Genomic DNA, 14482 nt, shown 5'->3' on the forward strand with positions numbered 1-14482 from the left:
AGCTATCACCACCACCACACTACCAGAGCTCATCTTCAGAGCAACACAACCGTACACCATGCTACCAGATGTTAGACTAACAACTGGTACTGGTACTAGTGGTGGTCTTAATATCTGGTAGCATGGTGTACGGTTGTATTGCTCTGAAGATGAGCTCTGGTTGAGTTCAAAACGCGTCAGTGTGGTGTGGTGACGGTGATAGGTGGTTTTGTGTGATTTGTGTGTGTTCTTACAGTGTGGAGGTGAATAAACTGCATGAACACGCATATTTTGCATAAACCATCATAAAGGTCACGGAGCAAAGAAATTCTTTTAGTTCAATTGATGATGATGATGAGGTCCTGCAAAGTATCATCTGATCATTGAATTGGGTGTTCAACGACTTGCCTGTAGTAGTTGAGCACCTGCGCGAAGACGCCGGGGTGGCGGTCGAAGAAGTACTCGTTGAGCACTGGGTCGTAGTTGGCGAGCGCCTCCGTCAGCCGCGACAGCCGCGTCGCCGGGATCTTCTTCAGCGTCGCTTTGTACGTCTCGTATCTGTAACCAAACATTATATTTTTCATCACACTTGCTCGTAAACAGTGTCGTAACATGCAGGCTACCTTAATGTGCTTGTCATGAAACCCGTGGTCGGTAAATGAGTCATTGCCCGTACTAATTTTCATGTCATGAATCCCAAAGTCGGTAAATGAGTTTGTTACTGCATGGTGTGCTGCTGCTCCGTGCGGAGGGGGGAGGGCGGCAGGGAGCTGGCGCAGCTTCGGGCTTCTAATAGACTCTCGTTCGTAATTCCTTATTTACCGCCCTTAAGACACAATGTACTAAACCCTCGTTGGCACACTAGCTTCGTCACACCTTCAATGAACAATGAGTTGGTGCTGAATAATAACGACCTTCATGTGCAGAACTAGAGTTCAATCGGCCAAAACTGCAATAGATGAACTCGTATTGTCGAAGTCGTTCATCTATTGCTTACTTTCCAGCCTCTACAACAATAAATAAAATAAAAATAAAAATAAATCATTTAATTCGGAAAACAGGTTCCATATGTTGTTAGTTGTTAATTAGTGTCAAAAATTAGCTTACATGCTATGTTAGTTCTTAGTTATAGTAGAAAATTAATATAAAAAGTGTCGAACAATGTACTACAACTACATTTGTTTTATATATTTTTTTTAGTTCATCCAGAAATTTCCTTACGGTGGTGCTTAGCTATGTTTAATTAAAATCGCTTCAGCTGTATGAGATATTGAACTTTGAAATCAATATTTTCTATTTACTTTATAAATTAAAACTATTGTCAAGTTTTAATTTGTAAAGAAATAACCAAGAAATTAATTACCTAACGCAAAATCTAATTATCTACTTAAATTATTATAAGCCTTATAAATAGCGGTTGAAGGGTTCTAACAATTAATTTCAATTAGCCATAATCCTTGGGAACCTTTGCGAAAGGGCGGAATATTTAAAATTACCGCCAGTCGGCGCACTCGTTTGCTAAAAAAACAAAGGTACTAAAACGTTAAAATTGTAAGTTAAAACCTGCCAAGTGTGAGACGGGCTTGTCCACTGCAAGTTTCTGCGAATTTGTAACCATAGCCATGTCAAAATTTACAGTATATCCTCCTAATTCCTCGCGTATTTGAACGACCGGATAGCCCAGTGGTTAGAGAACCTGACCACGGAGCTCGAGGTCCCGGGTTCGATTCCCGGTCGGGGCAGATATTTGTATGAAAAATACGAATGTTTGTTCTCGAGTCTTGGGTGTGTTATATGTATTTAAGTATGTATCTATTTATTTAAGTATGTTTATCCGTTGGCTAGAAGGTACCCATAACACAAGCTTTGCTTAGTTTGGGACTAGGTCAGTTGATGTCAAGTGTCCCGTGATATTTATTTATTAATATAAATTTATATTATTTAAGAATAACGACCGAATGTACTTTATAAAGTACAAATTGTTCATTGAATAAAGAATTCTAAGAATTTTGAAATAATGTTCAAAATAACAAAGCAGGTCACCAACGTCTAGGTCTTAAACGCTAAGTTTGTTAAAAATGTCAGGACTCAGGATGATACTCGTATACCAGTTTTTGCAATAAGGAGTGCAAAGTGAATTAATTATACATGATGAATGATGAGTTTTAATCGATTCAAGTCAAGTCAAGTCAAAATATCTTTATTCAATTTAGGCTATAACAAGCACTTATGAATGTCAAAAAAAATCTACCACCGGTTCGGAAAAACCTCTGCTGAGAAGAATCCGGCAAGAAACTCAACGAGGTATATATATATATATTTTAAAACAGGTTTACAATATTATTAAATGATATGTATACATCACAAGTATTTAACACAACTTTATTTTTAACACAGATTCAGGTACCTACCAATTTTCCTAATTCAGCAATGAGTAATACTGTGAGTGACAGGTCAATGAGGGCTACCGTTTTCGCGCTCACCAGTTGGCGCCACTGTACACAAAGGTCCTGCCAGATGTATAGTAGTTATAGATAGAATCATTCACGATGACGCGTGCCGTGGTTCTTATTACAATGTCATTAATGTCTCATTTTGACAAAATCACGCGTGACACTAAGGGCGTGAAAACAAAATTTACATTTAAATCATATTTAATACCATAAAACCGTACTATAAAAATATCGAGCATGCCACAGTGTTGTTCGGAAAAAAGGGAGGACAAAGGTTTCCGAAAGACATAACTGTCTCAAAGCACAGACATTCATTGCCCCGTACCTAACGCATATTTGCCATAATTAAGTTTTAAAATTTTCAAGAGATCATCATCATCATCATGTCAGCCGAAAGACGTCCACTGCTGGACAGCTGGACATAGGCCTCCCCCAAGGCTCTCCACTCAGACCGGTCTTGTGTTTTTCGCATCCACCGCGATCCCGCGATCTTAACCAGGTCGTCGCTCCATCTTGTTCTCCAACAAGATGGAGCGATCTACCGACAGCTCGTCTCCCGGTCCGCGGACGCATTCAAGAACCTTTTGACCCCATCGGCCATCAGTCCTGCGAGCAATGTGCCCCGCCCATTGCCACTTCAGTTTTGCAATTCTTCGAGCTATGTCGGTAACCTTAGTTCTACTGCGGATATCATCATTTCTGATTCTATCCCGCAGAGAAACCCCGAGCATAGCTCTCTCCATAGCCCTTTGAGTGACTTTGAGCTTCCTCATGAGGCCCATCGTTAGCGCCCAGAGAGATACACAATATTAAATTAACAGGACTACTTTTCATTCCGGGTGAGCAGAAATTCTCACGCAACATAATTATATAGTTGCGGGCTAAAGCTATTACTAACTAAACGACAATTTTCTCATTTCGAGCAATATTGCCAACAACAGAACTCTTCAGTAGACAGGCAAATTTTCGTTTAAAAAACACATAACCCTCCCCCCTTGTGGGGGTTAAAAATATTCTCTGGAACCTCTTAACGACCATGAAAGTCGTTGACCGAGTTCCCGCTTTTTTTTATTACTCTTTAACACCCAAATGTCATTTAGAGCCTCCTAGAGTAATAAAGCGCTTCGCGCCGAATTTAACTGCGCGGTTGTGATGTGCGATTTATTTGAATCCCTTGGGATGTAATGCACTATAGTGTAGGTGTTTCAAGAATTTGAATAGCTATAGTATAAATCAAATGGGTAATGAAATGGGTTGTGAAAAATATTGTGTTTTTCGATACCAAATTTCTAGAAGCTGGGATGATATGACTATCAATATTTTTCACAAGAATTGAGAATTGCATTCTATCTTCTACACTAATGATGATCGTTTGCTATCAGTTTTGAAAAATATGCATTAAATTTCTTCATAAAAAATAACTTGCAGCCCATGGGAATTAATCTTCGATTTTTGAAAAGTATATTAGTTAAAACCTAGTAAAGCAAAATTCTCCTACAGGATCCTACAGGAAAAAGAGAAACAGTACAAGTACATATTTACCGTAATTTTGCCTTTCAGAGACTTGACATAATACCTAATAGACATGGCGAAAAGCGTTACATTTTGATATCAGTGACTGACGATCCCGTTCCAAAAAAGTCACAGTGAAAAGTCATCGTGACTTTGTCACACCTGTTACTCACGTATGATATTTGTGACACGTCACGGTCCTGTAATGAACGCTTTTTTTGTCACATTGATATTTCAACGTGACTATGTCACGCGTGTTACTCATATCACCATATGATATTGTAGCGGTGCTATTTCGCCTCTTCCGAACACTCCGACTGAGCCCGATTAGAGCCGATTTTGTAACGGTGTTATTTTGTGAAAAGTCACAGTGACACCTTTTGACGGCGAGTCACTGTGACTTTGTCACCGTGACGTTACGTTACGTGACGGAATTTACTCGTATCCCCACGTCTAATACCTAATAAAATTTGTTGATATAATGTGAAATTGTTGAAATGTCAAAAAAATCCCTCCATAACTATATTTAACTTAAACTTTCTCTCTTTATTTCAACACTGAGGTCTCAAGGGAATTTAACGAGACCACAAAATTTACTTCGTGACCTGATAATGCGAAACAAAATGCATTAAAACTTGAAATGAAGCGAGAACTGCTAATAAAAACAGAGAGACGCGTCTTAAAAATTTAAAGCATTCGTTATTTAGTCTTGTTTTTTCCAGATTGCATCTCCAGAGCAATACAATTTTCATAAACAGTAAACAAGGCACTTAAATTACAAATTTTCTTCGTGCGGAATTTCTCGCCAAAATCCGCAAAACTCGACTTAACATACGTAATAAATTTAAAGTAGCTCAGAGGAATTCAGACTGTGTAAAGCACCAAATAAGGTTTAGAAGAATATGTTGCGTTTAAAGATTTATATCGCGATTTCGCCAAAGGAAATTGCAAATGTGTGAAATAGTGCATTTCCTGCCCGTCTGGTGTGCGGGCGTAAAATACGTGATTCATGCTTCAAGTAATTAGATTTGTCTTCCTACGTCTTGTTCGGGAGAAAGGGAGACAAAAGAACTGCAAACGAGCGTCGAGCGATTGAGTCATGTAGAGATGAATAATTTGCGGACAACAAACAACAGGAGACTGCATGGAGACAAACCGGCGTAGTATCACTTGGTCTAAAAAGCAGTTGGTCTAAGTAGCAAGTGGTCTAAGAAGCAACTGATCTAAGTAGCTAGTGGTCTAAAAATTTGTCCTAACCTGTTCGTGTAACTAGAAAAACATAAGTTGGGTTAAGTTAGAGTTGTGTCAAGGCGCTTCGCACGTGGAATAGGAGCTCCACAAAGCGGAGCTCTATCGATTTTGAATCATGGAATGAATGAATAACGAACGATAAAGGGAGACCGACTAGACTTTCTAGATTGAAGAAACTGTGCAAGCAATCGTATTTTTATTTATTTATATGTATTGTTATTGGCGAGAAATTCTTTTAGTTCATTTGTTACCTTTACGGTCATCCCGTAAAATCATATCGAAAATACAAACTGAGACATGGATGCACATAAAAACCAGAAAAAGAGACCAGCGATGTGAATCGAACCCAGGTCCTCAGCATTCCGTGCTGCGTGCCATACCCCTACACTACTGGACATGTGCTGGACATAGGCCTCCCCCAAGGCTCTCCACTCAGATCGATCTTGTGCTCTCCGCATCCAACGCGATCCCGCGATCTTAACCAGGTCGTCGCTCCATCTTTTTTTTTGATTCCATCTAGTAGGAGATTCCTTGCCATGACCGATTTTAGAATAGAACCGAACCTATTTCTTCTTGTAGGTATCGTAGAGGGGGACTAAAGGGACCTAATTTGGAGTCAGCAGACCTATAATCATTGACAGATAAATAAATATGTGGGGGTTATATTTTTATCTCGCGCTATTTAATTATTGCGTAGGTAGTGAAACGTACGTTTTATGGATCATAAATAAAACGGATCGTTAATTGGGACCGGGAGGGACACGTTAAAACTTACTTGAAGCTTATTCCGTAGATAAATAGTAGTTTATAGCCAGGATAGCGAGGTTTAACAGGACAATAATATACTACAAGTTTTATACGTATACGTCAACTATTTTAACGACTAATTCTACTTAAGTAGACATGTTTATGATTGGTACCGTCATCCTAATCAATAAACAGTTCACCAACACTAACGAGATGGACGGATGACCTGGTAGAAGCTACGGGTTCACGGAGGATGCCGGCTGCTTCCTACCGAAGCAACGGAGATCTATGGGGGAGGCCTATGTCTAACAATGGACGTTCTAATGCTGTCTGATGAATTTGAATTAATATGGAATAGTAGAATTAGAGTGGATGGAGCCTGGCGTGTCAGGAGAAATGTGGATATGGAAGACCTGGTGGGCGAGCCCAACATTATAGGCGAGAGCAAGTCTGCGCGGCTTCGTTGGCTTGGCCACGTGGAGAGAATGAAAGAGGATCGTGCGGCCAAGAGACGCTTATCTAGGACAACCGATTGGAAGACGGCCAATCGAAAGGCCTAGGTATCGCTGGTTGGATGAAGTCCGAAAAGACCTGTGGATAAACATACTTATATAGATAAATACATACTTAAATACATATTAAACATCCAAGACCCGAGAACAAACATTCGTATTATTCATACAAATATCTACTTACCTCCGCGGGGAATCGAACCTTCGTAGTAAGTTTCTCTAACCACTTGGCAACCCGGTCATCAGGTCTCAATCTTATACCAATACATCTGGAGACCCTGTTTTTCCAGCTCGGAATCATGGACTGAGTCTACCTTCCAAATTTTGTTGAAATCGGAGAGATAAACTCAGGATACAACGGTAGATAGAAATGCCCACCAGGGTTCAAATTTTCATAAGCAATTTCGCTATGATTAATTTATTGAATCAGGCGTTACTTTGCGGAGGTCCATATCAATGAACTAAAAGAGTTTCCTTGCTCACCCGCGACCTTATGATAGTTAAGTTTATGCAAAATATGCGTCCTCCACCACTACACTGTAAGAACACACATCAATCACACAAACCCAGCTATCACCACCACCACACTACCAGACCTCATCTTCAGAGCAACACAACCATACACCATGCTACTAGATGTTAGACTAACATCTGGTACTGGTACTGATGATGATACCCATGATGGGTTTGTGTGATTTGTGTGTGTTCCTACAGTGTGGAGGTGGAGGAACTGCATGAACACGCATATTTTGCATAAGCTTAGCTATCGTAAGGTCGCGGGTGAGCAAGGAAATTCTTTTAGTTCATTCGCTATGATTTCTTTGGAAAATTAACGGGATGTCAACTTGACATTAGTGCACAAGGGTACCCTGGTTCGTGATTAAATTTTGTCGACTGTATTTACATACGCGTCATTATTCGTTTATGTTTATACTCTTGTACACCTCAGTGCCTCAACCAACCGCTGTGAAATTTACTTTGTAGATGGATTCGTTAAACTCGTATATTCAGACAATGTGTAGATGTACGTACAATGTGATGCAGTTTGTTCAATGTTCCAATACTTAAACTGAAAAATACAAACGTTGGAACATAGAACCTCCTTCTTTTTTGAAGTCGGTTAATGAAGGGTCCACGGAAAAAACATGCCTGTCACCTTTTTTAATAAATTTAAAATTTAAAAAACCCCCAGCACAATAAAACGCCAGCAAAAAAAAAACGACCGAAAAAAAACGACGACAAAAAACGCCGCCAAAAAAGACAACTAAGAAAAACTAAGAAGTAAAGAATAATACGGTATTTGACAACTCCTGAATTTGCCATATCTTAATATTATTATGAAAATATAGATATACAGATAGTGTTTAGCGAATAGAAAACTTAAATCGGTTGAAAATTGGATTTATAGTGATTTTTTGAAAAACCTATATACCTGTCCCTTTCTCAAACGCTTTTCTCTATGCAGCAAGTATGGCGCTACTGGCGTGTGACGTCACATGTCAGTATGTCTTTCTCTGTCTAATCTTGAATTTCAAACCTTTATAACTTTGTTATTTGTAAAGGTAGCTTAATAATTGTTTCTCTATTCGATAACAGGCATTGTGTAGTTTTAATTTATAAAAAAAACATATACAAAATAGTCAAATACCGTATTATGCACTACCTAGCTGTTGGCCGCGACGTCATCTGCGAAGAATTCGTTTCTCACTTACCCGCCTATTGTCTGCCTTGAATTTATAACATGGACATGAAATTTTTGTACTGATTTGTGGTATGCAATAAAGAACATTTGCATTGTATTGTATTAGAAGGCAATTCAAATCACTAGAATTGGTCGAAATTCGACAAGCAAAATTTGGCCCAAACAAACCTTGCAATTTAAAAAAACCGGCCAAGTGCGAGTCGTACTCGCGCACGAAGGGTTCCGTATCATTATCTAGGTATACAACATTAGACATTAACAAAAAAACACGTTTGTTGTATGGGGGCCTCCTCAAATATTTATTTTACTCTGTTTTTAGTATTTGTTGTTATAGCGGCAATAGAAATACATAATCTGTGAAAATTTCAACTGTCTAGCTATCACGGTTCTTGAGATACAGCCTGGTGACAGACGGACGGACGGACAACGGAGTCTTGGTAATAGAGTCCTGTTTTTACCCTTTGCGTACGGAACCCTAAAAAGCATGCGACCAGCTGTTCTGAAGTTCTTATCTTTAATTTATGTAGCAATTTAACTTACGATCTGTATTATATCTCACAGTTCGCAAACTCCACTTCAAATACCTATTTTCTTTTTTTTATGTAGCAATAAATGTCACAACAGCGTGACATCTATTGGGCATTAGCAGGCGAACACCAAGAAATTTTCCTTATTGTACGTTGAAAAGCTCGTGAAATTGCTCCACACGTTATCTTTTATAACCCCCCACGCAAAAGAGGGGTGGTATAAGTTTGAAGCCTGTCTGTCTGTATGCCTGTGGCATCGTAGCTCTCAAGCAGATGGACTAATAATAATAATGAAATTTATTTCAGATTATTATCCATAGAATGTTATTTACAAAGCCTTATTATTATGTCAAAAAGTAATTATACATTAAGAACAATTCAATACTAGCTACTTAATTAAGAATACTTAAAACTAAATACTACTTCTACTTAATACTTACTTTAGATGCGATTTTTTACGTGAAAGCGAATTTCCTTGCGATGATTTTTAGCTATGTTTGATAAAAATAAGTTCCTGTACCCATATGGTTGTCTGGAAGAGACCGTTTTTAAGCGGTAAGACCGCTAATTGTTTACCCTACACTTTGTGTCTTAATAAAAATGTTGTACTGGCTTGTGGTGTGCATGCAATAGACTAGAGAATATTTTCATTGTATTGTATTGTTCAGCCGTTTTTGGCACTTTCAAATGACAATAACACAGGCTTTCAAGTTTTTCCAAGTCGAGATTGGTTTTTTGGAATCTTTTTGTATTTTTTATTTCAATTCCAAATTTTTACTTTTACGGTCATCCCGTAAAACCGAAATTGAAAAATAGAATTAAATTGCTTAAGTGACTAAGTAAGAAACACAAGCTGAGATATGAGGTGCATAGGGAAATTCGTGTCGGTACCGTTGACCATCAGTGGTGTAGCGGTATAGCACGCGGTACGGATTACTGAGGACCTGGGTTCGATTCCCAGTGATGGTCTTATTTTTCTGTTTTTTCTGTGCATCTATATTTCAGTTTGTATTTTCAGTTTTCCAAGTCGGTTTGGTTATGTAAAGCTATTTATATAGCTCAAACTCGAACCGGCTTCAAACGGTCTAACCCCTAACCCTTGTGTTACGAGTCTACCACTTAACCCACCTGATGCCTCCAACGTTCAAAATGATCCGATTCTCGCCATCCATGGCGCATCACACATAAACAAACATTACAATCACAACACTTCACAGCCTTAAAAAAAAACACATCCAGCGATGTTTTTCGCGTCTTTCGCGACGGCCGACACGTCCGTCGTCCGGGAACGCCGGGATGGTACTGAATGAGATGAGTGCCCCCCTCGAGGTCCACTGCAGTCACTGCGTATCCAGGCTCTGAAACGGTCATTTCAGTGCGCAGTGAAAGCCTTTTGAAACGGTGCACTTGTGGCCGACTGAAGTTAGAGGTGAATTGTTAGGGTTAACCGAATAGCATGAAAAGGTTCTATGGCAGAAAGATGTAAGCTTTGTTGCTAATTTATGGCATCTGTCCAGTCCATCGCTCAGTATGTAATCCCTTGTTTTTCAAAGACTGGTGTTAAGAAAATCGTGTACGATAATTTAACCCACATTAAGGCTAATTACAAAAATGAGACGAGTGGCAAAGAATTTAATAAAAAAAAAAATGTATGGAGATGAAGACTGTGGTGACTCCACTTCCATACATTTTTTTTTCGAGTTAAAATATTTTTCAATTGTATACTGTACTAGACGTTACCCGCGACTCCGTCCGCGCAAAATTCTATGCAATTTTCCGGGATAAAAACTATCCTATGTCCTTCTCCGGGATTGAAACTATCTGTGTAACGAATTTCATCTTAATCGGTTCAGTGGTTTAGACCTGATGAAGTAACAAACAAACAAACCAACAAACAGACTTACAAACTTTCACATTTATAATATTAGTAGGATCGTAGGATTAGTAATACGAGCAAGTACTAGCTTTGATGTGTAAGTTTGTAGTTTTAAACAGTTATGATAACATGGAAGCATTATTAAACACTAGCTTTCAGTGGCGTAGCTAGGTAACCTAGGGCCCTGGGGCAAATAAAAAAATGGGGCCCACTGCTATCAAAACTGGTAAGGTTTTTTGAAGTAAAATCATTATATATACAAATACTTTAAAAATGCTAAGCAACTTTATCATCAGCTATAAAGCAGAATTTCGAGGGCCCCCTGAGCTTGAGGGCCCCGGGGCACTGCCCCGCCTAGCCCCTTGGTAGCTACGCCACTGCTAGCTTTGGTATTCGGTTATCGCGCGCTGTTCCCTCGGGAACTATGCATTTTTCCGGGATAAAAAGTAGCCTGTGTCACTCTCGGGCCCATAAACTATCTCTGAGCAACTTCGAGCCTATAATTTATTGAATCAGGCGTTACTTTGCGGAGGTCCATATCAATAAACTAAAATAATTTCCTTGCTCACCCGCGACCTTACGATAGCTAAGCTTATGCAAAATATGCGTGTTCATGCAGTTCCTCCACCTCCACACTGTAAGAACACACACAAATCACACAAACCCATCTATCACCACCACCACACTACACTGACGCGTTTCGAACTCAAACAGAGCTCATCTTCAGAGTGACACAACCGTACACCATGCTACCAGTTGTTAGACTAACGAACCACAACCACCGTTTTAACTTGTCACTGTAAGTCCCCAAGTACCCACATACGTTTTATGAAACAAAACAAAACTACCCACAAATTAAATTAATTAATTAATTAATTATTGGTGAAATTACTGCACGTGAGGTATCCCATCTTAGGCCTCTAGGTTGGCAACGCGTCTGCAATACCCCTGGTGTTGCAGATGTTTATGGGCGGTGGTGATCTCTTACCATCAGGAGACCACTTGCCCGTTTGCCATCCAGTCGTATAAAAAAAAGAAGAAAGAATTATTAATAAATTTAATTAAATTTAATTAAATGTGGTGTCACTCTGAAGATGAGCTCTGTTTGAGTTCGAAACGCGTCAGTGTAGTGTGGTGGTGGTGATAGATGGGTTTGTGTGATTTGTGTGTGTTCTTACAGTGTGGAGGTGGAGGAACTGCATGAACACGCATATTTTGCATAAGCTTAGCTATCGTAAGGTCGCGGGTGAGCAAGGAAATTATTTTAGTTTTTTTTTTCGAGCCTATAGACGAGTAAAGAGTGAAGCACCACGGCTTGAATCCATATGTCATCACTGGCAACACACACTGGTTGAGGACTTTGGTCTTAAAGCCCGTACCTTAGGGTTTTAGGGAGCTAATTCCGCGTCAATAGTTGTGAGGAGACCCGTGCAGTGACCATGAGACGTGGAATCGACTGATTATCGTCTAGACTTAATTAATTAAATGCGATCGTATCTTTTCTAATTACCTTTTAATTATTTTCGTTCGTCTACATAATCGTGTATTCATACCATTTTAACCTAAAACGTGCCTACATAATTAGTTATAGATGGACAAACAGACTCTACCCGCGGCTTCGTACGCGTTAATCTTTAGATCTGACAGTTGAATGAGGGTTTTTCGATAGGGAAAATATCGCTAGATGGCGTTAGTATCGTGAGATCCGTTTGACATTTCTGTCTTGCTTGCGATTGGCTCATTTAGACCTTTAGATGCACATTGACCAACACGCATAATGACCAATGAAAATAGAATCATCAATACGCAAAATGACCAATCGCGAAATGACCAACACGCTAAATGCCCAATACGTGAAATGACCAATCGAGAAATGAACAACACGCCAAATGAGACCAATCGCGAAATGACCAATCAAGCAAGACTGAAACGTCTGTTGACGCCAGTTTTTATTTTTAAATATTTTTGAAAAGGCATGTTGAGTAACGCCATCTAACAAGCGCTGCTAAAATTAAAATTCCAGCGCGCCACCCGCGCGAAAACATTTAGTCAAAACTGTTTCCCTTATTTTTGAAAATATATATTTCTGAAATATATATTTGCTCAATAGTAGCATGCTTTCGTGCTAGTAGCTAGCATGTGTAACAGTAGCTTTACAAACTCGGATTTTAGCGTATTGGTCATTTGGAGTGTTGGTCATTTGGCGTGTTGGTCATTTAGCGTGTTGGTCATTTCACGATTGGTCATTTCGCAATTGGTCTCATTTGGCGTGTTGTTCATGGTTGATGTGTGAATACCCCTTAACCCTTAAGGTTGCCATGAAATGCATAGTTTCCGCCAACAGTCAGAGGACAGTGCCCTTAGTGTAAGTTTTCGGTTAGAAAATACGTCTCGATCGCGTTCGCGTTAAAATCTCAATTTATATGGAAACACGAACAGCGCCTCTAGCGGAACGTTTGCGATGTTCGTGTTTCCGTTCGTATTTTGTAACCGAAAACTTACACTAAGGGCACTGGTGAATAAGTAAAAGTTATCCAAAGGGGGAAAGTTGGATCATTCGTGTTAATTAATTTATCCCAAATGGAAAATTAATTTCCATTTATAATTCGACCTGAATATCAAAGCATGTCTTTTTTTCAAGGATTATTGCTTAAAAATTTAAATGCTACCTAACCTCACTTTAAAACTTTTGCCAGAAATTAAAAGATTAAAATTGCCTTAGGAGAAAGTACAATTTTAGTAATGTAGAACTAAAGAAATAAAGTTGTCACTTATAATATCAAAAAAGCAGTCATTTAGTATGAAAAAAAAAACAGGTAGCTTAGTGTCCTAGGGCCGCTCAGGCAGAGGTTCGTAGATTTCTTTCAGTTTTTCTGAATTTGTGCAAAAATACATATGAAATTTACCATGAGCTTTCATTAGAACTAATTACCTGCCTTCGACACACGTAAGAACTACGACTCATGCTCTCTCATTGCGAGAGGAGACATGTGCCCTGCAGTGGAAAGTATATAGGCTGAGATGAATTTAGTATGATACGATCTTATGGACAAACCTATGAAGAGATATAATATTCTTTTGGCACTTTCACAAAAAGACAAAGATATTAAGAGTAGTAATAAAACCGGCCAAGTGCGAGTCGTACTCGCGCACGAAGGGTTCCGAGATAATGATCTATAACTACAACATTAGACATTAGGACAAAAAGGGCAAAATAAAAAATTATTTTATTTAATTTAATTATTTATTTTAGTGATTTTTAACTAAAGATTCTGTGAATACAATACAATACAATACAAAGACTCTTTATTGTACACCAGAAATAGTAAGCGATACAGAAAACAGATACCTACACAAAGAAAAATTACAAGGTAAGCAAAAGGCGGCCTTATCGCTTAAGAGCGATCTCTTCCAGGCAACTTATAATATTTTAAGCGTCTACTTGTTGTTATAGCGACCACAATAATACATAATCTCTGAAAATTTCAAGTGTCTAACTATTAAGACTCAAGAGATACTCCGTTGGCACCCTTTGGGTACGGAACCCTAAAAAGGATAGTATGAGAACAAAAAAGAATTCTCAGAGCAATTTAATAGTGTCAATGTCAGGCAAAATGCCACGGAATTATGAGAATCGGTGAAATAATCGACCCTCCGGCGGGCACGATTGGGTAATAAATCACCCTCCCTTTACGGCAAGTGTGGTTATCCATGTCAGGAAATCGTCGGTTTTATTACGAAATTCTACATAGTTGAGACACATTTGAGAAACGTGGTAAAACCCTTAGCTTTTAAAGCCCCAAATGACGATTCAGCCACAGAACAGAACAAAGGGTGACCCATCAATTCATTGAATGATTCAGTCAGGCGTTGCGTTGCGGAGTTCCAAACAATGCAAAAGTGAATTCATACTAATATTATAA

General features: G+C 39.0%; 1 protein-coding gene across 2 annotated transcripts in view; it reads right to left on the reverse strand.

The window, feature by feature from the left end:
- Positions 1–9964, reverse strand: part of LOC141441078 (potassium voltage-gated channel protein Shaw-like) — a 276603-nt gene extending 266639 nt beyond the window's left edge. For both annotated transcript variants that reach the window (XM_074105716.1, XM_074105715.1), the window contains exons 1-2: positions 9812–9964; positions 388–537 (exon numbers count right to left, since the gene is read on the reverse strand). In XM_074105716.1, coding sequence (XP_073961817.1) covers positions 388–537; positions 9812–9855 — 194 coding nt within the window. In that variant the 5' untranslated portion in view covers positions 9856–9964. The remainder of the gene's footprint in view (positions 1–387; positions 538–9811) is intronic.
- Positions 9965–14482: the final 4518 nt, after the last annotated feature.

Source organism: Choristoneura fumiferana, chromosome 23 (assembly GCF_025370935.1).
Source record: "Choristoneura fumiferana chromosome 23, NRCan_CFum_1, whole genome shotgun sequence".
Lineage (NCBI taxonomy): Eukaryota > Metazoa > Arthropoda > Insecta > Lepidoptera > Tortricidae > Choristoneura > Choristoneura fumiferana.